The 25,517-nt window shown below is 45.7% G+C and overlaps 1 protein-coding gene across 1 annotated transcript in view; it reads right to left on the minus strand.

Annotated features, from left to right (window-relative positions):
• Positions 1-7,699: 7,699 nt before the first annotated feature.
• Positions 7,700-25,517, minus strand: part of GPI (glucose-6-phosphate isomerase) — a 39,588-nt gene continuing 21,770 nt past the window's right edge. Inside the window, exons 8-18 of the mRNA XM_056862868.1 lie at positions 25,320-25,364; positions 24,020-24,073; positions 20,579-20,639; positions 19,140-19,183; positions 17,713-17,865; positions 16,259-16,388; positions 15,880-15,956; positions 14,201-14,329; positions 11,058-11,133; positions 10,891-10,957; positions 7,700-8,236 (exon numbers count right to left, since the gene is read on the minus strand). Of these exons, the coding sequence (XP_056718846.1) occupies positions 8,113-8,236; positions 10,891-10,957; positions 11,058-11,133; positions 14,201-14,329; positions 15,880-15,956; positions 16,259-16,388; positions 17,713-17,865; positions 19,140-19,183; positions 20,579-20,639; positions 24,020-24,073; positions 25,320-25,364 (960 nt within the window). The 3' untranslated portion in view covers positions 7,700-8,112. The remainder of the gene's footprint in view (positions 8,237-10,890; positions 10,958-11,057; positions 11,134-14,200; positions 14,330-15,879; positions 15,957-16,258; positions 16,389-17,712; positions 17,866-19,139; positions 19,184-20,578; positions 20,640-24,019; positions 24,074-25,319; positions 25,365-25,517) is intronic.

Raw genomic sequence — 25,517 nt, forward strand, 5'->3', positions numbered from 1 at the left:
CTGTTTTGTTTTTTGCCTTTTAAAATGCATTTTGGCTGGGCACTTGGCGGGGATGGGACTTCTCGTTCAAAGAAAGAACTACCGCCAGTCACAAAGCGGCATTTCAAGGGGCGGGCTTCTTGTTTTGACCTTGGAGAGTGCTGGTGCATTTCTAAAGAAGAAAGTGTGGGTCCAGCGAGCGAGGATCCCGTGCGTAAATGACCTTAGTCTCCTGCAGTGAACAGAAACACTGGCCAGTTTGAATCAGGGAATGTGGTTAAAAAAAGAATTCATGCTAGAAAAACCAGGAAATTTTGGCCTTCCATAGAACAGAGAAATGGTCCGATGGGGGCTCCTGTTTAATGTAAAAGCTTGTTTCTCCAGCAAAAATCCACACTTTATCTTCTTTCGTATTGTGCTGTGTTTTAGGCTCCTTATTGCTAATTGTGTCCAAGCGACACCTTGTGGATAAATCTGGGAGCCATGACCGCTCTGGTGCATTTCCCCTGTAGTCCCATTTACACTTGAATGTTTTCCTCCCGAGTTGTGACCTTTGTGTGATATCAGATAGCCTGAGCTCTTCTGACAATGTGAGAATTTGACGCATGCAATGTGTGTGTGTGACATTTTTGCACAGGTCAAGCCATTTCTTTCCTTTGTGGGGAAAGGGATGGTCGATGTGCAATTTCCAGAAATGTTGAAAACTCAAGGGAGGGGAATTAACTTTACCTCCGTTTGGTTCCAGAGAAAAATGGGTGTGTGTGTGTGTAAATATATCCTGCTTTTTTATCAAATCAAAACTTACTTTATTATGTGAGGGACATTAACTAAGCACATCTAATTGTTTGATTATGTAGGTTTTAAACAAATAAAAATATAAATGTCTTTGATATATTAAACCAATAATTATGAGTCTGTTTGGTCTTAGAGGTGAAGTTTCAGTCTGCTTCACTCATACCCAGCTAAGTTTTTGTCAGTTAGGAAAACAGGGAAAGTTGGGGGTGGGTGGGAAACAAACCTGTACAGCTTGAGACCAACATACCTTAAGGACCACCTCCTCCCATATGAACCTACCCATCCAGTCACTTTCAGAGGCCCTGCTTCGGTTGCCCCCGCCATCTGAAGCTAGACGGGTGGCAACCCAAGAAAAGGTCTTATCAGTTGTGGCACCAAAACTTTGGAACTCCCTTCCCCAGGGAGATTCGCCTGTCTCCCTCAACTGGTGTCTTTTGCCAGCAGGTTAAGCCTTTTTTTTTTTTTTTTTGCTTCATCTAGCATACCATCAATAGTGGTTGCTGGCCCTCCTAGTATTATTTGTTTATGCGTCTTAATTGAATTATTGTATAATTGTAACTTTTTTATTGCCTGAATGTTTTAATGCTTTTTATGTTAGCCTCCTTGTGGATCCTGATAAGGTGGAAAGGATGCATTAAAATGTTTTATTACCATTACTACTACTACTACTATTACTACTACTAGGATGCATTAAAATATTTTACTACTACTACTACTACCACCAATAATAATAATAATAATAGTGGGGGGGACAGGATATTGATGATGATGATGATGATGATGATGATAATTTTAAAAAATGCCAACTCCAGGTTGGGAAATTGCTGGAGATTTAGGGGGTGGAGCCTGGGGAGGACAGGGTTTGGGGAAGGGAAGCAGCTCAGCAGGGTATAATGCCGTAGAGTCCACCCTCCAAAGCAGCCGCTTTCTCCAGGGGAACCGATTTCTGAAGTCTGGAGCTCAGTTGAAATTCTGGGAGATATTCAAGACCCACGTGGAGGTTGGCAAGCCTATCATTGCAGTAGGAGCGCAGTATACCATAAGAGACAAACAGAAAGCACTAGTCTCTTATTTACTAATATCAGCTTAGATTGTATTTAATAAAAACTGGCAAAATACAAAAAAATCCCTACCACAAAGCAGTGGATTACTGAGCTAGGGCACATTGGTCAAAGGCCTATGCTGACTGAGTTGGTTAGAGAAAGAAGCTAAACAATCCAAACCTTTGTGAAACGGTGTCATTTGTTTATTAAATATTAGAAGCCAATATCTAACATTGGTATGAATGTTTGCAATTGTTTTTTAATTCTGTAGTGTTGTTTTTTTTAATGTTGTACATCAGATTTCCCCCCTTTGTTTTCAATTTTAATAATACAATTTGAAATGAGCGCTGCAGTCAACAAAAAGAGGATTTTATTATCCAGGCTAAGAAACCATATGTTGTATCATGCAGAAACTTGTATTTCTAAAGAACACATTCAGTTTGGATTACGTTGTATTGTCAGTTAATCTTTATGAGATCATGGAAGAACTCAATGTAACTTCATGCACCGTTGCTGCTGCACATGCCTCTGCATTGGTAGAGGCAATGTGCACACATCAGGGAATCATCGCCATGTGGAAATGACCTCAGAGATGTGCAACAGGGTGGATAATCTGTAACAATATTATTTTTAAAACCTGGAGCTTTCAGAAGTTATTTCACTTATACTGAAAAATATGTTTCACAAGCTTTTATTTTTTTCCTTCTATCTATCTCAATTTTTCTACTTTGAGCCTCAGGGAATAAGGAACATTTCCCCCCTTGAGTACCGTATTTAGAACTCACCCCCCCCACACACACACAGACCCAATTCCTCACATCTCTAGTACAAGAACAAACACCCCACTTGGGGAGGCTATGTTTCCACTTGCCAAGATCTCCACCTAGACCTTTTCCTAAAATCACAGAGCCAGCGTGGTGTAGCAGTTAAGAGCGGTGGTTTGGAGCAGTGGGGTCTGATCTGGAGAACCGGGTTTGATTCCCCACTCCTCCACATGAGTGGCGGAGGCTAATCTGGTGAACTGGATTTGTTTCCCCACTCCTACACATGAAGCCAGCTGGGTGACCTTGGGCTAATCACAGCTCTCTCAGCCCCACCCAACTCACAGGGTGTCTGTTGGGAAGGGAAGGTGATTGTAAGCTGGTTTGAGTCTCCCTTAAGTGGTAGAGAAAGTTGGCATATAAAAACCAACTCTTCTTCTGTTATGAAGCTGCCCAAATACAGCAACAGCATTGATTGATTGATTGATGGATGGATTGATTGATTTACTAACTTCATTTATACCCCGCCTTTCTCCCCTGGGGGCAAAAGTGGCTTTGCATCATTCTTCCCTCTTCCATTTTGCCCTCCCAGCAACCATGTCGGGCAGGTTAGGTTCAGAGTGTGTGACTGGCCCAAGGTCACTCAGCAAGCTTCCACAGTAGAGTTGGGATTCAACCCTGGGTCTCCCAGATCCTAGAGCAGGGGTGGGGCACCTTTTTTCTGCCAAGGGCCATTTGGATATTGATAACATCATTCGCGGGCCATACAAAATTATCAACTTAAAAATTACCCTGCTATATTTGGTCAAACATTTAGCCAAGAGGCACAACCGGAGACGGCTCTGAGTGTCTGCCACATAGAGCGACTCGCTTTTGAGCTCTGCCGTCCCCAGCTGGGCCCAAGAGATTCAGGCAGAGCAGCAAACACAAGGCGGAATGAGCGACAAGCCGCTTGGGGCTTGTAGGCGAAGGAGCCCGGACCAGTAATGCCCCTATCCAGCACTTTCCCACCCTTTTGCAGGACTTAGAGAGAAAAGGGTTAACACAGTTTCTTGGGCGGTCCTGGCAGCTCCATAGCTAATGACTCTTCTGCAAGGGGGGAAAAAGGTTCCTTTTCTCGGCAAAACAAACTCACATCCGCGTTGAATAGAGGCTATTCCTGTCCGCGGGAGGGGGCGGATCACCAGTCTTAGATCCTTCTGAGCTAGTGATCTGCCAGAACTCGTGAAGGGCCAGACCAAATGACTTTGTGGGCTTTATATGGCCCCGGGCCTGACGTTCCCCACCCCTGTCCTAGAGCAACTCTCTAACCACTGCTCCACGAAACACTGGCTCCGGAGCCTGAGATACATCACAAACAGTGCGGTGTAGTGGTTAAGAGCAGTGGTTTGGAGCGGTGGACTCTGATCTGGAGAACTGGGTTTGTTTCCCCACTCCTCCACATGAAGCCAGCTGGGTGACCTTGGGCTAGTCACCGCTCTCTTAGAGCTCTCTCAGCCCCACCTACCTCACAGGGTGTCTGTTGTGGGGAGGGAAGGTGATTGTAAGCCAGTTTGGTTCTTCCTTAAGTGGTAGAGAAAGTTGGCATATAAAAACCAACTCTTCTTCTTTATGTAAAACTAATTGAGGGGACACCAATGTAGTCTAGTCTCAATGTTACTGTGGTGTGGATCGAGGTGGCCTGATCAAGTGTATCAAGGTAAGGGGCCATCTTACGGGCTAGGCTGAGTAGGTAGGGTGTTTGTTTGTTTTTTGCAACTGCATTAACATGCTTCTTCAGCAATAAAGGTAGATCTAGAATAACCCCAAGGCTTTTAACTGAGTCAACAAGGGTCAGCTGAGCGCCATCAAAAGTGGGGAGAACATGGTCTTTCAAGCCTTCCACTTTCCCATCTAGCATTACCTCTGTCTTTTCAGGGTTTAATTTTCATTTGTTCACTTTTAGCCAGTTAACCATAGCACCCAAGCAGCTATTCAGGACCTCTACTGTATCACCGGGAGATTTGGATAAAGATATATGGAGCTGGGTATCATCAGCATATTGATGACAACCAACATCAAAATCACGAATACTTCATCCTAAGGGCTTTATATACAGATTGAAAAGCATGGGGGATAGAACTGTGCCGTGTGGAACCCTACAAGCTTGGTCCTACACTGACAGCAACTGGTTTCCAATAGGAACCCTTTGAGTCTGATTCATTAGAAATAAGTTGAATCAGTTCAACACACATCCTGTGATACCTATTTCTGCCTCCAAGCCACTCAACAACATGGCATGATCTACTGTATCAAAGGCTGTAGATAAATCCAAAAAGAGCAGTAGAGAGGCATGGCCTTTGTCTACACTTAGAGAGAGGTAACCAACTAAAGCTAGCATAGCCCTCTCTGTCCCATAGTCTGGCCTGAAGCCAGACTCAAAAGGGTCCAGGGCAGATGAGTTATCCAAGACTTAAGAGTTGTTCTGCTAGTGCTCTCTCAATGTGCCCAGAAAGGGTGGGTCAGAGACAAGGCAATAATTGTACTAGCCTGATCTCATCAGATCTTGGAAGCTAAGCAGGGTCAACCAATCAATTTATTGTCAGCTTTCACGGTCAGAGTTCATTAGTTCTTGTGGGTTATCCGGGCTGTGTGACCGTGGTCTTGGTATTTTCTTTCCTGATGTTTCGCCGGCAGCTGTGGCAGGCATCTTCAGAGGAGTAACACTCCTTCAGTGTTACTCCTCTGAAGATGCCTGTCACAGCTGCCGGCGAAACATCAGGAAAGAAAATACCAAGACCACGGTCACACAGCCCGGATAACCTACAAGAACTGAATCAATCAATCATTTATTGAGGTCAAAAGACCAGTTCAGCACAGAGCTAAGCAGGGTCGATTCTGGTAAGTAATTGGATGGGAGACATCCAAGGAGTACCAGGTTCGTGATGCTGAGGCAGGCAATGGCAAACCACTTCTGAATGTCTGTTGCCTTAAAAACCCTGTGGGATCGCCATAAGTCAGCTGTGACTTGATAGCAAAAAAAAAAAAAAATGTTCAGTTTCAGTCTGCCCAGTCTTAGCTCTGAACCTTGATGAAATACTCTGCCCCTTTCCGGTCATGATACTTCCTGTCCAGCTCCCAAAGAAGCCAGTGGGGAGCATAAATGTCTAAAACTTGTCCAATATACTGGGATGCTGCTGGCCAGGAAGGATGCTGAAGCACAACCCAGGGTTAATGTTCAATTCAGGGGTGATGGTAACGCTAGCCCTGCATTAACATTGACTCCAAACCCTCCCTTCTCTCTGCACATTTAGTACCTGTGGGCTTTTAGGGCCACCATGCCATATGTGCTGAATATAGCAACTCTACTCAGCTTCCAATATTCACCAGAACTCACTAGAATCATAGAATTGGAAGGGACCACCAGGGTCATCAAGTCGAACTCCCTGCACAATGCTGGAAATCCACAGCTACCGCCCACCCCACCCAATGCCCAGATGCCCTTCCTCTCATGATCTGCCTAAGGTCACAGAATCAGTATTGCTGACAGATGGCCATCTAGCCTCTGCTTAAAACCTCCAGGGAAGGAGGTAAAACACTAAATTCTGTTTAACTGCACCAGCCAAGCCACCCTCCTTTTGCACCCTTGATACAAAGCAGGTTGCGACTGCCAGAATATGCTACAATAAACTTACTTGTTCAAGGGGACCAGGAAACTGTTACCCTCATTTATAGCAATGAAGTGTGATCATGTGTGTGTGGTTATTAAGTGCCATCAGTCACTTCCAACTCATGGCAACCCCATGAATCAATGTCCTCCAAAATGTCCTATCTTTGACAGCCTTGCTCAGGTCTTGCAAACTGAGGGCTGTGGCTTCCTTTATAGTCAATCCATCTCTTGTTGGGTCTTCCTCTGTTCCTGCTTCCTTCAACTTTTCCTAGAGTGATCGTCTTTTCCAGTGACTCTTGTCTTCTCATGTCACCAAAGTACGATAGCCTCCGTTTAGTCATTTTAGCTTCTGGGGTCAGTTCAGGCTTGATTTGATCTATAACTATAACTGATTTGTTGTTTTTTTTGGCAGTCCACGGTATTCCTAACACCCTCCTCCAATACCACATTTCAAAAGAGTTTACTTTCTTCCTGTCAGCTTTCTTCATTGTCCAGCTTTCATGGAGTGATCACGGAGCACCGTAAAAGTCTCCCAACTCAAATACAACTCCGCCCCCCCCCCAGACTACACTTAAGTGCACAAGAGCAGAGATCTCATCTATCTGTGCCTGTTTTAAAACAGTCATCAGTTGGAAGGCAGCCATTGCCAGACTGTGTACCAGACTGGGGGATGAAGGGACTTTGAAAACTTAAACCTGCAGGCACCTTTGGGTTTTGAGAGGAAGTACCACCCTAAAACAGCTGCCATGGGCGTTGGAGCCAAATCCAAAATGGTTGCTGTAGGAAGCAGAGCCAAACCTAAAATGGCTGCCACAGGAGGCTGAGCCAAACCCCATAGGGCCAACGCCACATTCCGTACATGAACCCAGCCAGTGCTTACAGTGAGAACAGCTTTTACTGCATACTAGTAGAAGTTGCATTATAGCCCACAGGCTGTATTTGGCTGGAGTTATGTAACACACCTACACTGCTGCAGCCTGTCCTTTAAGTAAAAAATGTATTGCATCTAAAATGTGGACATCTACTTAAACTGTTGTTGGAAAGTATATACTTGCAGCCTCCTCTATGTTTTGGTGCTTGGGGCCCATATCTCTGCTTTGCATTGCCTCAGTTTTCTTCCAGGGAATGCTGGAGGGCATACGAACAGCACACTTCATGCCTGAGGTCTCTCTAGTGTTAAGGTTCCCCGCGATATGAAATACCAAATGGTGGACCCAATCCACTATTAGCGTAAAGACCAGAGTGGTATTGCGGAGAACAGAAGAATGTTGCAAGACACATATTCCCATTGGAGAGAAGAAAAGGGAGGTATAAATGAAATAAATCAACAAAATAAAACTAGTCAACACTGCTTTTTATAGGGCTAAAAAGAAACAGGACAGCAGGCTTGCAGCCAGCAGCCCTAGAGTCAAGGCCAACTAAACCCCACCCCCTCCACGCACATTATAAAGGACAACACGGACCAGCAAGCATCATTTCAGTTTGCTATGGTGTAATCTTGTGCAGGTACAGGCTGGGATTCTCACATTTGCGCTGACTTCACAAAACACACTGTGGCAAAAGGGTTTTCAACTGCCTGTCGTGCAGCTTTGAAACATCTAGATGTTACAGAGTGGAGGAGACGGGGCAGAGAACCAAGGGCACGGCACTCAACGCGTTACAATTCAGCTGCCACAAAACACGGACAGCTCCCGAACAATTTCCAGGTTGCACAAACACTAACCCCGCCCCCCCAAACACTAAGCAATGCAACGTGGTTAACCGTTAACAAGGCCAGAACTGGTAAAAGTGCTAGTTTGGTTAGAAGTGGCTAACAAAGCAGCAACTACAACATTGATCTGGGTGTGGGCAGCTGGACACTCTGCATCTTCCCCCAACCGGGGCATCAGGCCCGGTGTTTCTTGATGAAGTTGATCAGGCCGTTGGTCGAGGAGTCATGGGAGGTCACGGGTGCATCAGTCTCCAGTTCAGGCTCAATTTTCTTGGCCAGCTGCTTTCCAAGCTCAACACTAGAAGGAAGGAAACAAAAAAGAGGGAGAGAACTTGGAGGGGTAATCAGACTCTGGAGAAGTCAACCGTTAAGAATTTCAGAAGAAATGGGTGTTTTATTTACTTTGACTATACAAAGCAGAAACCATAATTCAGTAAAGATGGGTGGAGGTATATCAGTGCATAATAGAATAGTAATATAAAGGCAGTAGATTTATTGCATATATGAAATAGTCTAGTTTGGAGCAGCAGACGGAGAATAAAAGTAAATCAGACTAAAAGAGATGGTAAAAATGGACAAAATTATTCTTACAAATGTGAGATATTAATTGTATTATGTACTGCATTGATAGCTTGAAAGGCAGTGGGAATATTGATAAAGGATTTAGAAAGATCATTAATTAAACAAACTTCCAGTATGATATGAAAGATTAGTTCAAAACTAATCCCCTGGAAGATTGATTATATTGTATGTATGTGAATAAATATGTTATGTGTGGGGGTTTTTTAAATTTTTTAATAAATTTTTTTTTTTTTAAAGAGAAGTCAATCATTACATGCTGCCCTTTCCTCCAAGGCATTACAAGAGGAGCACGTGGGGACTGTTTTATTTTCACAACCACCCTTGGTGCTTCTGCACAATGAGGATTCTCAGTGTTCCTGTCATTGGCGCTGTGAACACAGAAGCATTTATGGAGACAGAGCTGCCCCATGGAAGTTACCTGCACAATTCCTGGCTGTCAGCCCCTCACAGTGGCCATTTTCCCCACTGTGGCACCAGAAGACTTTAAATTTTTAATGAAAAAGGTAGAAATCAGTAATTGCTGTCGCAGTTAGTGATTCTTTAAAAAGCCCTCTGGTGGCATGAAGAAGAGTTGGTTTTTATATGCCGACTTTCTCTACCACTTAAGGGAGACTAAACCGGCTTACAATCACCTTCCCTCCCCATCCCCACAACAGACACCCTGTGAGGTAGGTGGGGCTGAGAGAGCTCTAAGAGAGCTGTAACTTGCCCAAGGTCACCCAGCTGGCTACGTGTGGAGGAATGGGGAAACAAATCCAGTTCACCAGATTAGCCTCCGCCACTCTGGCTGCAAGCGCAACCAAGTACAAGTACGTCGTCTGAAGGCGAATTCCCAGCCACGCCAAATTTGAGCCATATGAAGACAGCAACTCGGCAGCCAGCAAGTGAGAGCCATCGTGGTGTAGTGGTTGAGAGCGGTGGACTCTGATCTGGAGAACCGGGTTTGATTCCCCGCTCCTCCACATGCGCGGCGGAAGCCAATCTGGTGAACTGGGCTAGTTTCCCCACTCCTCCACATGAAGCCAGCTGGGTGACCTTGGACTACTCACACTCTCAGTACCTACAGGGTGTCTGATGTGGGGAGGGGGATTGTAAGCCAGTCTGATTCTGCCTTAAGTGGTGGAGAAAGTCGGCATATAAAAACCAACTCTTCTTTATAAAACTAATTGAGTACATATTTATCCTGTCCTGCCTTTGTGGAGCTCAGGGCAGTATAGACAGTTCTCCCTTTTCCAGTGTATCCTCAAAACCACCCCCAAAAATATCTAACGCACAAGGTTAAAACAACCCCAACCAATCTGAAACAAATACACAAATACAAATTTCATAGAATCATAGAGTTGGAAGGGACCACCAGGGTCATCTAGTCCAACCCCCTACACAATGCAGGAAATTCAGAACTACCTCCCCATGCCCCCAGTGACCCCTACTCCATGCCCGAACACACCACAAACAAGACACTAGATTCATTTTGACAGCAAAGGTCACCCAGAAAGCTTCACAGCCAGGGAAGGCATGTATATATTAGACAAAGGTTTGGGCGACATGGGTTCGACACTAACCATATATCACTTTGCCTCTTATACCAAATCAGAGCGTCATTTCCTGTAGCTCAGTACTGTCTAACCACTTGGGAGTAGCTCTGCAGAGTAAGTAACAGTAACATGCCACCCCCCCTCACATCTGCTAGCCAACACCCTTTAATGAGAGAGGCCAAGGATTGAACCTGGGACCTTCTGCACGCAAAGCAGCTGCTCTGCCACTGAGCCACGGCTCCTTGAGGGAAGTGATGGCAGCTCCGGGTTCTGTTCAAACCCTCTGAAGCCCACAAGATCACCCCAGCCCAAGGGCGAAGTACACAAGAGAAGCACCTCTATTCTGAGCAGGCCCAAGAAGAAGAAGAAGAGTTGGTTTTTATATGCCGATTTTCTCTGCCACTTAAGGGAGACTCAAACCGGCTACAAACCCCTTCCCTTTCCCTCCCCTCCCCACAACAGACACCCTGTGAGGTAGGTGCGGCCGAGAGAGCGTGACTGGCCCAAGGTCACCCAGTTGGCTTCGTGTGGAGGAGAGGGGAAACAAATCCAGTTCACCAGATTAGCCTCCGCTGCTCATGTGGAGGAGTGGGGAATCAAACCAGATCAGAGTCCACCGCTCCAAACCACCGCTCTGAACCACTACACCACACTGGCTCTCATATTCTTGTATTTCAATTAAGTTCAGTTAATTTCAATTACGTATTCTTGTATTTCAATTAAGTTCAGCCCAAATTAATCTGGACGGGAGGTTTAGATGGTGAGATTCCAGCCCCTGGAAAGAGGCAGTGAACTTACAAGAAAAACCCCACCTATCAAAGAGAAACCTACTCACCCCCACTGGTCATAGCTGTTGATATCCCACACAACTCCTTGAACAAAGATCTTGTGTTCATACATGGCTGTAAGACAGATATTTTAAGAAGCAGGTTAACATTAAACATGAATCCGTGAGACAAATTCCAAGAATGCAAATAATAAAGAAGAAAAAAGTGTTTATACCAATTAAGGCCCCAAGAATGAATGGATTCAGCTTCGTAAACACAATGGAGTTGGTGGGGCGATTGCCTTCGAAGACCTTTCAAAAGGAAAGAAGGTACATGTGTTACTGCACACTGATCTTCAGAAGCGCCTGCCAAAACTAGTAACGTGAGATGCCTCTAACTGTTCACAACAACAAAAACACTACGCACATGCTTCAACATAAGTGGTGGCTCCTCTTTGAAGCCCCCCTTCTAACTTATATCCCCATCCCCCCATCACAAGACTTCAACTCAAAGCAAAACCAGGTACATGTCAACTGCCTTCTCTCACACGCAGCCTTCATTTTGAAGAAGTGAGCTGTGGCTCATGAAAGCTCATACCCTGCCAGAAATTTTGTTAGTCTTTAAGGTGCTGCTGGGCTCTTGCTCTTTCCTGCTGCTATTGGCAGCCTTCCTTTTGGTTCTTCTCCACAGCTGTCACAACTTACATTGGGTTCACACACAGAGGAGACTGAGGTGATTAAGGACCAGGTGGTAGGATGGACTGCATGCTTTCAGATTGCAGGGAGTGGACTCTAGCTTTTGAATGTTTCTCAGCCAGCATGGTGTAGTGGTTAAGAGTGGTGGGTTTGGAGTGGTGGATTCTGGAGAACTGGGTTTGATTCCCCACTCCTCCACATGAAGCCTGCTGGATGACCTTGGGCTAATCACTCTCTCAGCCCCACCTACCTCGCAGGGTGTCTGTGGTGGGGAAGGGAAGGTGATTGTAAGGCTTCACGCAAACGCAAAGCCAGCAGAGCACAGGAAGAGTTTCATCCCCTTAGCATGCGGGGAGCTTAACGTAAGGGATCATTCCAAAGCACCTGCAGTCTGAAGCTCATTCAACCCCTTCATTTTCTTACATGTGCATACCACACCTCAGTGCTTCTTTCTGAATATAACCGAGCTGCTAATTACCATTAGCTGAGCTTTATAGACAGCTGGGACAGGTAATTATCGAGTGTGCAAGGGTAACATCTACTCAGAGCAAAACACTTAAGTAGAGATTAAGTTTGTGCCAATAAAGGAAGACTGGATTGTAAAAATGGCTACAAGAATGGGATCAGTAAGCCAACGGGGGAAAAGTAAGCCAGCGCCGCCAAAGGAAGCCCGCCCCGCCCAACAGCTGATAGGCGGGTGGGCTGGGCCAGGAACCGCCAAGCTGCTCGCCCAGCAATCGCACGGCTAGAGGGGAGGGGAGGCTTTAGCCTCCCAACCATTGAGGGCAAGGGAAAGGGGGACCCAGCCATTCTCCATGGCGGGAGGGGGGAGAGACAGTGCGCCCACTCGCCTGCTCTCTCGCGCTTGCTCTCTCAGGCGCGCCGGCTCCACAGCCTGGCTGCCGGCACGAGCGGGCGCGAGAGCAGGGGCTCCGAACCAAGTTTGGAGAGCCGCACTCAACGGGCCAAAGAGCCGCATGCAGCTCATGAGCTGAGGTTTGCTGACCCCTGATTTAGACAATAGTTCAAAAATTAGGAACCAAAAACCTGAGTGAGAAGCAGAAATAATTTTTGCCCCATCAGATGGGCCCAGGGCACTACTGGTTTTGTACAAGCTTCCAGCACCTATTTGACTAATTCAGGCTGGTTATCCAAAACTGAGAGGGTCTGCTCTCTCAGGTGGAGTGTACTTCAAATTATGTATTTTGGCTCTCTCAGCCCTGTTGGAATATTTATTCTTTAACTATAAATATGTTCATACAATAGTTTAAGGACTGGGAAACAGACAGCAGTGTGTATTACAAGGAACATACGTTCCTGAACATAGGCCTAACAGTTTCTGAATGGCTATAAGAACATGGCTTCTCCTTTACTTACATTAAAGCTAATATTTTGAGTGTCGTTTATCTATAGAAACTAACTGTAAAGGCGAGTTATCAACCTGAGTGTCCCACGGGAAAACCTAATTTCCCTGCTGTCAAGATAAATAGAATACCGAGCCAAGAAGTCCATTATTACAGAAAAAGGACATAGAAGTAAATGACAATGGGAGCCTTGAGGAAAATATCTTCTATTCTACCCCTGAAGGATGAAGACACTAAAGACTGAGAGAAACTCGGCTCAAGGCCAGAGGACCAAGAGGATTTGAGAACATTAGGTAAAGTAGCACATGATTCTGGACTACTAGCTCAAACTAATGGCAAATCTGGAAAATAAACATCAACTGGTCAGTGGTTAAGAAATTGATACACCTCACTTGGTGAAGGATACTGGCTGATACTTTTCACTCAAGCTTTGCCAAGCCTTCCGGTTCTTTGAGAAACGGTCATAGCAACAGGATTGCCAGCCACCCTCTTCACAACAGCAGGAGCAAAAATGGGGGAGGGGAGGCACATGCGAAGAGGAACATCCCTTCTGGTTATGCCCAGAAATGGCAATGAAGAACTCTAGGAATCCCAAGTGTCTATTGTGAGAAACCACAGAGATTGGGGGAATTCCTAGAGCTTCACATGATTACTTCCTATCCCCCATTTTTGCTTCCGATCAAGGGAAAAGCAATGGCAGGAGCCAGGCGATTCTCTGATAAACCTAAGTAGGAACCACTACAAAATGGCTACCTTAAGGTAGAAGGTGAACTTTAGTATTGCCTTCAATTGTTCTACATTACTTGTGTCTAGGATTGAATGCTTTTGGTTAGAGTCAGTATTACCACCATTGTCCCACTCAGCTCAAGTGCCCTGCGATTCTGCAAACAAATTATAGAATCACAGAGTTGGAAGGGGCCACCAAGGTCATCTAGTCCAACCCCCTGCACAGTGGAGGAAATTCAAAACTACCTCCCCGCCCCACACTCCCAGTGACCCCTACTCCATGCCCAGAAGATGGCCAAGAGGCCCTCCCTCTTATCATCTGCTTAAGGTCATAGAAACAGCATTGCTGACAGATGGCCATCTAACCTCTGCTTAAAAACCTCCAGGGAAGGAGCGCTTACCACCTCCCGAGGAAGCCTGTTCCAGTGAGGAACCGCTCTAACTGTTAGAAAATTCTTCCTAATTTCAACCCGTTGGTTCTGGTCCGACCTTCTGGGGCAACAGAAAACAACTCGGCCCCATCCTCTATAGGCCAGCCCTTCAAGTACTAGCCTAATTGAGCGGCCGCTGTCTCTGAGGATGCCTAGAAGTACCTTGTGTGGAAGAAGTTTCTCCAAAGCCTCCCCACTCAGCCCCGAAGCCTGCAGCTCCTTGCGGGCCTCCTCCGTTGTCTTTCCCTTCATCAAGGCCTCCGTCTGAGCAAGGAAGTTGGACAGAAGGATCTAACGAAAAAGAGGCAGGAGAGAGAGAGAAAGGTATGTTCAAATGCTGTGCCTAGTGGCTGGTTTACCTGCCAGACAGCCTCAAGTCTGAAGTGGGAAAGGACCATTTCTTGCTAATAAGATTCCTCTCCACAGTTTAAAGCTAGAGAAGTGAAGGCCTAGAAGGAAAACTGGAAACATTTAGGGAAATAAGTGTTTTCCCCATATCCTCCACTCCTTTTTCATTTTTCCCCCCTGTGGAAAGTTTGAGTGCACTCAAAATTTTATTACAAAAAAAAAGGTTTTTTTAGTGAGAAAAAACCTCCACTAAATATGGAAGTTTAGCCATCTTGGCCAATAGCCACTGAGGGACCTCTCCTCCATTAAGATGTATAATCCTTCATCGAAGCCATCAAACTAGTAACCCTTATGGCTCATGAAGGAATGCCTCCTTTTCTCTGTCCTAAATCCACTGCCCACCAATTTCATCGAATGACCTCATGTGGTGGAATTATGGGAAAGTAAGACTTGTTTGTAAAACACCTCTGTGCTCCCAGCGAGGTGTAGCGGTTAAGAGCGGTGGTTTGGAGTGGTGGACTCTTGATCTGGAGAACCGGGTTTGATTCCCCACTCCTCCACATGAGCGGCAGACGCTAATCTGGTGCTAATATGGTGTACGGGGCTAGTTTCCCCACTCCTGCACATGAAGCCAGCTGAGTGACCTTGGGCAAGTCACAGCTCTCTTAGAGCTCTCTCAGCCTCACCTACCTCACAGGGTGTCTGTTGTGGGGAGGGGAAGGTGATTGTAAGCTGGTTTGATTCTTCCTTAAGTGGTAGAGAAAGTCGGCATATAAAAACCAACTCTTCTTCTTTCCACACAATGCATTTTTAAAAAATTCCCAGGGGGCTACCAAATAACCCTAATTTGGCTGGAAATTAATTTGCGCCTGGAAACTTTGAAAGCCTTTAGTAAGAAGAGTTTTTGGAAGGGCATAACTAGACTTAGGGATTTTACTCAAGACCTGGTTAATTCAGGAGCATTCATGCCAAGGCCTGTATTATCATTGCCACAAAATATTAGGAACAGCCACAAGTGAAGATGGGAATAGTCAATATTCTCTGAGGTAGTACTCCCAGGAATAATCAAGGGCTTTGGGAGAAAGGCCACAGTCCAGAGGTAGAACACACTTTGGAGAGGCCAAGGATGGAACCTGGGACTTTCTAAAGGCAGTCAAAAAGATCTCTGGTCACAGAAATTCCTGCCTTAGAGTTTGGAAACCCATCAGCTGTAATGATTAGCCAGGCTAGGTCAGATGGTCCAATAATCTGACTCCGTGCATCTTCAGTTATGTTCAGGGCTAAAAAAAATTACCACAGTTCAAAACAGCATTTCCTGAAGGGCACAAACGTTGACATTGCAGCTGTGGCAGGATTGCCCCCAACCACTGGCAGCTGCAGCACACAGCTCTGTATTTAAAGGCAAGAACACCACACACCAAGGCTTTCTCTCCATGAGTATCTGCACCACAAACTGCCGTAATATAGCAGACACAAAAGCGACTATCGGTTACCTTGTGATGCAGCCCTTTTCGAATCGGATTCTGCGTCTGGGCTGGGATGAGGAAGTCACAAGGAATCATACGAGTCCCTGCAGACAGGTACAAAGAAAAGAGTCCTGGATTCAAGTCACTGTGAACTGCAGCGACCGGCATAAACAAGAGCAGCCCCTGAACCCAGAACTACCCTAGCTTTATTTAATGAAAATTTGAGAGCTGCGGCTGCTCTAAGCCAGTGTTCCTTAACCCTTCTACAATGACTTGGATGACCTGCATTTTACACAGGACTAGTCCAGACCAATTTTGCAACACCCTCCCCCCCAAAAAAACACACATAAAGTAGCCCTGGGCTCTCCTGAAGTGCTCAGGGATACCCTGGCGCCTCTCCCCATACCTTGATGAATCAGCTGGTAGAAAGCGTGCTGCCCATTGGTTCCAGGCTCGCCCCACACAATCGGGCCAGTGTTGTAGTCCACCCGAGTGCCTTTCTTGGTTATGTATTTCCCATTTGATTCCATGTCGCCCTAAGTGACAATGGACGAACAACAGCAAGTGTGAGACTGTCTCTCTCCCAGGTCCTCCCCTTTTTAAATGGCTGCTAAGACCAGGCCAACCTAAGTTCAAAGTTCTTTATTATTACAGTCCACGGCCAGAATGTAAATAAAGGAAACATTAATTACAAAAGGGATAAAAGTAATATACAAAAAATTCATTAATAAACAGAGGATAGTCCTAATGGATACCAGCTAAAACTAAATATGTCTGACTACAAATTGGCACTTGGACTCTCTCCTGGGCAAATACTAAAAATTAGGTCATTTCAGTAACTGCAGTCACTGCCACTCTTCAGTGTTGAAGGCCCTTCCCAATTTTTTTATGATTACAGACCAGGGTGCAAAACCGGGCAACTAATCGGGTCGTATGGTGGTTCTTATCTGACAGAAGATATTCAAGCATAATAGACCAGGCCAATCTAGAGAAATTGGCCATCTTCTGGTCACGGAGTAGGGGTCACTGGGTGTGTGTGTGGGGGAGGCAGTTGTGAATTTCCTGCATTGTGCAGGGGCTTGGACTAGATAACCCTGGGGATCCCTTCCGATTCTATGATTCGATTCTGTGATTCTATGAAATAATGTTAAAAGGATGCCACATGGAACCTCCGAGCCTGCAGGCTCACAACATAACCTGCTGTTATTGGTTGTCAGATCTCCAGCCAAGCACCAGTTACAGGCAAGAGCTAAGCAGAGAAGAGTCTCCCAGATTTGTACATTCTGTATTTGAGTAGGCCCTGTCCTAGGTGGGCCAGGCTAGCCTGGTCTCATCAGACCTTGGAAGCTAAGCTGGGTTGGCCCTATTTAGTGTTTGGATGGGAGACCACCAAGGAAGTCCAGGGTCGCTACGCAGAGGCAGGCAATGGCAAACCACCAGCGTGGTGTAGTGGTTAAGAGTGGTGGACTCTGATCTGGAGAACTGGGTTTGTTTCCCCACTCCTCCACATGAAGCCTGCTGGGTGACCTTGGGCTAGTCACACTCTCTCAGCCTCACCTACCTCACAGAGTGTCTGATGTGGGGAGAGGAAGGGAAGGTGATTGTAAGCTGGTTTGATTCTTCCTGAAGTGGTAGAGAAAGTCAGCATATAAAAACTAACTCTTCTTTGAATATCTTTTGCCTTGAAAAACCCATGAGGGGTAGCCTTGAAAACTCTACAAGGTTGCTGTGAATCGGCTGTGACTTGACACATTTGGGGGGAATGGGCATTGCTATCTGAGACTGTACGCATGGAGCCAGAAATGTGGCGATTACACACAGCGAATCATCACGGAATACAAAGAGGCGAACCTGCCTTACCTGCTGGAAGTAAGCTGCAAAGCGGTGCATGTATTGGTCGTAGGGCAGAAGTGCGTGGGTTTCGGCTCCAAAACAGTTGACGTACCAGATGCCCAGCATTGCCAGCAGGACGGGCACGTTCTTCTCCAGGGGCGTGGTGCGGAAGTGATTGTCCTTTTGTGCAATAAAGGGGTACAAAATAAAGGGATTTAGCTTATCAAACTGAGAAGCTTGCAGCAGCTCTGCTGTCCCAAAAATAATTGCCTTTTTTATGATGACACTCTTAATCATGATGTCTGTACTTCACCTTTGTCTTGTTATCTTACTCCCGGCCCCATCCATCGATAATTATTACCAACTTACATGTTTTCATGAAGGCCTTACTGTTGAGGGCCTTACTGTTGAAGGCCTTACTCATGTATTATTATATCTAAGCATTTTCATCACCAATATAATGCATCTGGGATTTATACCTAATAACTAACTTTTAATACTAAATACTTAAATTAATACTAAATCTTAAAGCTAACCAGTTTTCATAATATTTATGCAAACCTTACCTAGCATGTAAATAATACAGTTCCCATTAAAAAAAAAAAAAAAACCTCTTTGCTGGATCTTTTGTTTACTAAATTTGTCAACTTTGCCATCACTGCGGTTTCAAGTTCCCTGTCCTTCTCCAACTGACGTCAACTCACTTGCTGGTTAATGTGTGTTTCAGGAGCACAAGGGATTTCTCACCCCAGACACGGTTAAAAGCGGCCCCGATCCCTTCGAAGGCCACGTGATCAGAACGGCACATGAGGCTCTCGAACTCTCTGAAAACGAGAGCCTCACTGCATACTCTCTGCCGCAAAGACAGCTGGATCCCAGCCTTGGCTCAGGCGGCCTCTGGAGACCAAAGAGCGCAAGACACGGTTCCGAGATGGATTTGAGCTTGAAGAGAGCTGGCACAAGAATGCTCAGCGCTCCCTACACGGGCAGCAACGAGGGACAATCCGCACGGGTGGAAAGGCCAGACAGAACTTCTGCATTACTGAGTCATTACCGCAAAGCACAAGGCATTGCCACAGGAGGGAAGAAGTGCACTGTGAGCTGTTGCAAGTCAGCAAACAGACACACATGAAGCTGCCTGATACTGAATCAGACCATCGGTCCATCAAGGTCAGTATTGCGTATTAAGACTGACAACGGCTCTCCAGGGTCTCAGGTTGAGGTCTTTCACATCGCCTCCTACCTGACCCTTTTCACTGGAGATTGAACCTGGGACCATATGCATGCAAAGCAGAGGATCTGCCTGAGCCACAGCCTCTCCCCAAGCAGATGTTGCATGAGGAGCAGGGCAGGTGTCAATCACCCTCTGTTAGCCATGCAAGGGGGATCATTTTTCTGATGCTTTAAATTGTGTAGATAACCTACCGATCTTTCCTGTGAGATTAGATACTTACCATCCAGTGAGCTCCAGCAAGTAACTTCTCAAAGTTGTCAAAGCCTAGTCGTAATAAAAAAAATAAAAAAAAATAAGCGAGGATAAGTGGGAAATCCAAGTAATGCATCCAAGAACAAAACTCTAGAAGTTACATTCCTAGTTAGGGGGTTGATCCAGAACAAATTTTCCATATGGAAACAAAACTTTCCTACCCCTCCCCTTCCAGCGATCTCCACAAAATACTGCTCTTGGGGAGAGGGGCCCTGAGCAGTGGCTTGAGGGGTGTCTGCAGCAGATAAGGGGGAAATCAGTACAAACAGCCAACTTAGTTTGGATTCAACCTCACATTTCAGTTATTTTGTGGTTCTGCCTATTAGCGACTGGTGGGGTTCATGTTTTGAGGAGTCTAATCCTGATATTCAACACATTCAATTGGATAAGAGTCCACAGACAAAACATTCAGTTCTGGGGTGCTGAGAAGGGAAGGGAAAAGTGGTATTTGAGATCTGGCATCCCCAAATTCTATCTGATTAGAGCGCTACCCACTTTTAGAAGAGAGTCCCAAAAGAGTTAAGACATTTCAAGTACAGAACAGGTGCCATAATTAAAAACCAAACCAAACACACAATCCACTCAGTACAAGCTCAGTAGGACAATCAATACCCTTGTTCAGAAACTGAAGGCCTCCAAAAAAACTCCAGTAGTTTACTGAAAGAAGGAACTAGGTTGCTATACAAGGAATTCCAGAGACATGGGACTATTATCAGCAAGGAGGAAGCTTTGCGCTAGTTGGTCTTGAGATGTTCTGTTCAAGCTGGGAAAAGTTTTCCCTCTAAACCTCCTTGGCTCTAGAAAAGCCCTGACACCACTCTGCACAGTCACAGACACCATCAGGGAGTCTACTAAGAGATCATGAAGTAACCACATGATCTTCTGAGTTCTCCTTCTCTGGGTCATTGGGAAGAAGTAGCGTTTTTATACATGCACACATCTGCCATAGACTGCTTGTGCACCAGATCACAAGAATCCTATTAGATTTTGTACTTGAAGGACCACTTCCTCCTGGCTTCTCCAGCCTGGCAGTTAAGATGCTCTTCTCAAGCCCTTCTCTGTCTCTCCACCTGATCTGCAGACTACTGAGATCAGGTCCCCTGGAGGAAACAGCAGCTTTGGAGGGTGGATGGTATTGAATCTTTGCTGAACTCCCCCGTCCAAACTCCCCCCTCCCCAGGCTCTGCTCCCAAATCTCCAGGAATTTCCCCAGCAGGAATTTGCAAACCTAAATGGGGGGGGGGGAGGGAGAAACCGCTACTGAGAGTTAACACTTATTTTATTTCTTGCTTCAAGTCGATGTACAAAAAGGACCATATTTCAATGCAATACAAGCAGTTTTCACAAAAAGGTAGTAGAGCATTCTGCTGCAAGAACAGTGTGCTCGTGCTGGGGGAGCCTACATACCAATGTGCAGGGCAATTGACAGGCCAATGGCAGACCACAATGAGTAACGACCACCAACCCACTACAAAAGAAAAAAGAGGAGTTATTTGGCCAGCCAAAGGAAATGGAGGGTTGGGGGAAGCAGTTCTCTGCAAACCAAGTCATTGCAGTTGCATCATTCGCGTTTCAGTGGATATGGTGCCAATGAGATCTTCCACCTCTCATATTTTCACTATCCTCATGGGGGGTAGATTGTGAATCTGCTTCCTTCCCACCCCCCTTCACCAACTGTGGCAGAGCTATACCTTTGCTTTTAAAAAATATTTTATTAGTTTTATAAAACACATACAATTAATACACATCACACAATCCTCGAACTCAATATCCATAACAAGATCATCCTCAAATAACTAATGTGTGCGTGGGTGTAAAGTGCCGTCAAGTCGCAGCCGAATTATGGCAACCCCTTTATGGGGTTTTCAAGGCAAGAGACTAACAGAGGTGGTTTGCCAGTGCCTTCCTCTGTATAGCAAGCCTGGACTTCCTTGGAGGTCTCCCATCCAAATACTAACCAGGGCTGACCCTGCTTAGCTTCTGAGATCTGACGAGATCAGGCTAGCCTGGGCCATCCAGGTCAGGGCCAAATAACTAATAGAGCGGTCCTAATACATTCTAGATTAATTAGTGCTATTCTTCTAATCAAGACACATATTATATTCTTCACTGAAGTGAATACATACAAATTTTTCCTCTAAATTACATTTAATCGGGAATATTTATCTTGCTTGTAATTATATTGACTTAAAACATTAGTACCGTTATGACCTAATATTTTCCATATCAGATCTACTATTGTATCTTCACCCTATACCTTTGTTAACCCCTCTCCCAGTCTGAGCCAATCAGCACTGTTACACCATGACAGCATATCACAACTCCACTGCCGAATATTGTTGTCTTCCCAAATGTGAAAGTAATCCGAAGCCTCTTTGTGCTGCCAGTTGCCCCTCTCCAATCAATGAAGACACTGCAAAGGATGATCATCGACCAGTGGAAACAGCGGCTTTTCAGAATGGTGTGACGGCAAGAGTAAAAATTAAATTTTAAAACGTAATTACAACAGGCAGTTCGGAGGCTGGCGACCTCTGAACTATTTTCCGATGCGCATATGATCCTGATAAATGCAGCGAGAAAGCTGCACACCGCCCACCTGCCCCGGAGACTGCAAAACTGCAATTCAACAAAACACAAAAGCTAAAACATAAAATAAAGAATACTGGATTGATGAGGATGTTGTCTGGAGCCCCCATTCGTAACGGTGTGCAAATGATGGTAACTATACTACATTCAACTCGTGTGAAACCACCCCAAGTCTTGGAGAAGAAATTCGAGGTACAATTCTATCAGGGGCACCTCCTGTGTAAATCCCATTAATTTCGATAAGGCATGTGTAAGTGGGAGGTGCACTTTGTAATTACTTTTCAATCTAAACCAGAAGTGTTAAAAGTACCAGGGTTGTGAATACAGACAGCGTCAGGCTACTGGAAGGATCTGGGTTGAAATCCCCACTCAGCCATGAGTCCCCATGGGCACTCTAATCGTCTCAGCCTTAGTTAACTTCAGAGTTGCCATGAAGATAAGGGCTTTGTGTCTGGGGGGAGCCATACTCAGAGAAAGTCTGCGCCCAATGGAAAAGGATAAAAAGGAACTTCACACAAGCATAAAAAGGAACTGAAGTACTGTGCCAAGATAATCCTGGTTCTGCACATACAGGAAGGAGATTTTGGTGAGCACTATGCCGCTCCTTGAGAGGCAGTTCCTGGCTTTTAACAACCGTATCTTGAATCTGAATGCTTCTTGTTTCGTTCATACTTCAGTCATGTCTGTTATCTGAAGGAGAGGAGAATCCACCGTATTTCTATCATCTCCCCAGCAATTATCTGGTGAGACACTAGGGGGGGACATCGCACAATCTGGGGATCCTTCAGTGTAGCAGACACAATGGTCACGCTAGACCACGCCTGCAGAACGAAAAAGAACCCACACCTCAAGGGCCTTCCACCTTTTGCAACTTGACCAGCAGCTTCCGACAGCAGCAGCAAATTTTCTCGAGTTGTCTAAATGAGTCAACTATACAATTAAAGCACATTTAATGACATTCACACATTTAAGCCCCACCCTTCTCCCCAATGGGGCCACAAAGCCGCTTATGCTCTCTTTCTCCCCTCCTCCACTGTTACCTTAACAACAACTCTCTAAGGTGGGTTAGGCTGAGAGTGTGCGACTGGCCCAAGGGCACCCAGTGAGCAGAGCAGGGATTTGAATTCAGGCCTCTTAGATCCAAATTGATACTCAAACTGCTGTCGTATCGGCCCTGGACCAACTCTTCGGTATTTGGCGTAGACATTCCTTTTTTTTACTGTACGGGCACTGTGCTTGACCTGTACGGTTTCAGGCAAGACTGACACTTGACTTTTACTGCCCTAGATTAGATCTACCAGGCAAATGTCACCGCTTAGAATAGCTTCCAGAGGCTGGGCGCAGTGAACTATCTCCTGTTACCGAAGCATTCAAAGGTCTGGTTGCTTGACCTTTGACAAGCCTTGAGGCAGAACAGCCAGGACTTTTGTTATTTCAGATTCTCAGGCTTGCCCGTAGTTGCAACTTTTTAGTGAAAAACACCACAAGATGGTGCAGAGATGCCAGCCGTGGCTCTTTCCACTGCGGTCAGGAGCAGTGCTTTTCCCAGTTCTCATACCGCAGGGAGAGCCCTTTGAGGTGTGCGGGATACTGAGGAACACTGAGGTCCAAGGAAGGACGGGATGCTGAGGCCTTCCTTCCCTAACTGGTAAACAGTTCGGTGGTTTGAATGCAATGATCTCCCTGGGCCCTGGTCAATTTGTGGGGGTGTCGCCTCCCCATTTCACCATTCCAATCCAATTTGGGAAACAGGCACAGCTTTACTTGGGTGAAGAGAAGAAGGAGGAGTTGGTATTTATATGCCGACTTTCTCTACCACTTAAGGAAGAATCAAACGGGCTTACAATCACCTTCCCTTCCCCTTCCCACAATAACCCTGTGAGGTAGGTGGGGCTGAGAGCGTGTGACTAGCCTAAGGTCACCCAGCTGGCTTCATGTGTTGGAGTGGGGAAACAAAACCAGTTCACCGGATTAGCCTCCGCCCCTCATGTGGAAGAGTGGGGAATCAAACCCAGTTCTCCAGATCAGAGTCCACCACTCCAAACCATGACTCTTAACCACTACACCACGCCAGTGTTTTGAGTTTTGCTCCAATCCATAGATCCCTGCACACCACTTGAGTCAATTATGTGCCAGGACTGCATAATCTGGTCCCAAGACCAGGGTGGGGAATAGGAGAAAGACAGAAGGCAATGAGAAATTAAAACACACATCACCCTAAGGGCAAGTGTGGTTTTGTATACAGCAAAATATTTTACTTACATCCCAAAATTCAAACATGTTCTGAGTGTCAATTCCAAAGTCTTTAACTTTTGGCTGCAAAAGAAGAGAGAGGGCAATTAACACATGCAGTGATATGTTAGATATGCTAAGCATGCCCCCACTCGTTCCCGTTGGATAAGAGGCCTGTGGTCAACTGCTGAGCACCACTGGCCCAATGTGCTGGCTGCCGTGGCTCAGTGGTAGAGCATTTGTTTGGCATGCAGAAGGTCCCAGGTTCAATCCCCGGCATCTCCAGTTAAAGGAACTAGACAAGGAGATGATGTGAAAGACCTCCGCCTGAGACCCTGGAGAGCCGCTGCCAGTCTGAGTAGACAATACTGACTTTGATGGACCTTGATGGTCTGATTCAGTATAAGGCAGCTTCATGTGACCACACAAGCCACTCCTGTGGCAGCCAAGGGTACAAAATCATTACTTATGAACGTGGTCAAGGATCTCGAAAAGTTACATTCCCAAGCAGAGAACCCAATGGGGGCAGCAAAACAGAAGAGGTGTCCTTTTGTCAGACTTATGACACAGGGACAACACCCTAAAAGCAAAGTCGAAGAAGAATCAACCATATTCCTAACCTTTATTCAGAAGTAAGTCCTATTAATTTCAGGGATATTTACTTTCAATTAAACATTGTTTGATTACGGTTGCAAAACTAACCACAGCTTTGAACAATAAGAGGTACCGATTTCTTTCCTCTTCTATCTACAGAATCTATAGAAGTAGAAAACATAACACAGCTAGCTTGAAGCAGTGGATGGTTCCATGTCCTAAAGAAGAAAACTTAGCCCCCCCGCCATGCCCTTACTTATGGAACATCTTTTTGCCTAAAAGCATTATTTTCCAACTTAACACAGATGGTACCACATAAACGCAGTACAGTTCAGAAGAGCTTTAGAACTCTGACCAGAGAAGACAACACTTCCATAGCAGAGTACTTCTCTTACCCCCCAAACCTGACCACGTCTGGCCTGAGCCCCCCAAAGTTTGCCGCAGCTGTCTGAACTTATAGAATCATAGAGCTGGAAGGGACCACCAGGGCCATCTAGTCCAAACCCCCTGCACACGGCAGGAAATTCACAACTACCTCCCCCCCACACCCCCAGTGACCCCTACTCCATGCCCAGAAGATGGCCAAGATGCCCTCCCTCTCACGATCAGCCTAAGAATCAACTTATTACCCCGGCACCATCTTTGAGAAGCGCAGAGAATCTCTTCGTTTCCGCCACTCCTTTATAGCTCAGCCACTAACACGAAACGAACCTGTTTGTAAACACTAGATACTTACGCCATTGGTAGACAAGGCAACAAAGTGCTTGGCCACAGCAGAAGGCTTTAAATAAAGAAATAAAAAAACGGTTAGAGGAAAAAAAACACCCTGCAAGACATTCTGAACTGCAAGACGTCACTTGCTGACTTCACGCGGTGGAAAGAGGACTCGAGCAGCGAGCCCAGACAAGAGAAAAGATTAGAAAACAAAAAGGTT

The sequence above is a fragment of the Euleptes europaea genome, chromosome 17, assembly GCF_029931775.1.
Source record: "Euleptes europaea isolate rEulEur1 chromosome 17, rEulEur1.hap1, whole genome shotgun sequence".
Taxonomy (NCBI): domain Eukaryota; kingdom Metazoa; phylum Chordata; class Lepidosauria; order Squamata; family Sphaerodactylidae; genus Euleptes; species Euleptes europaea.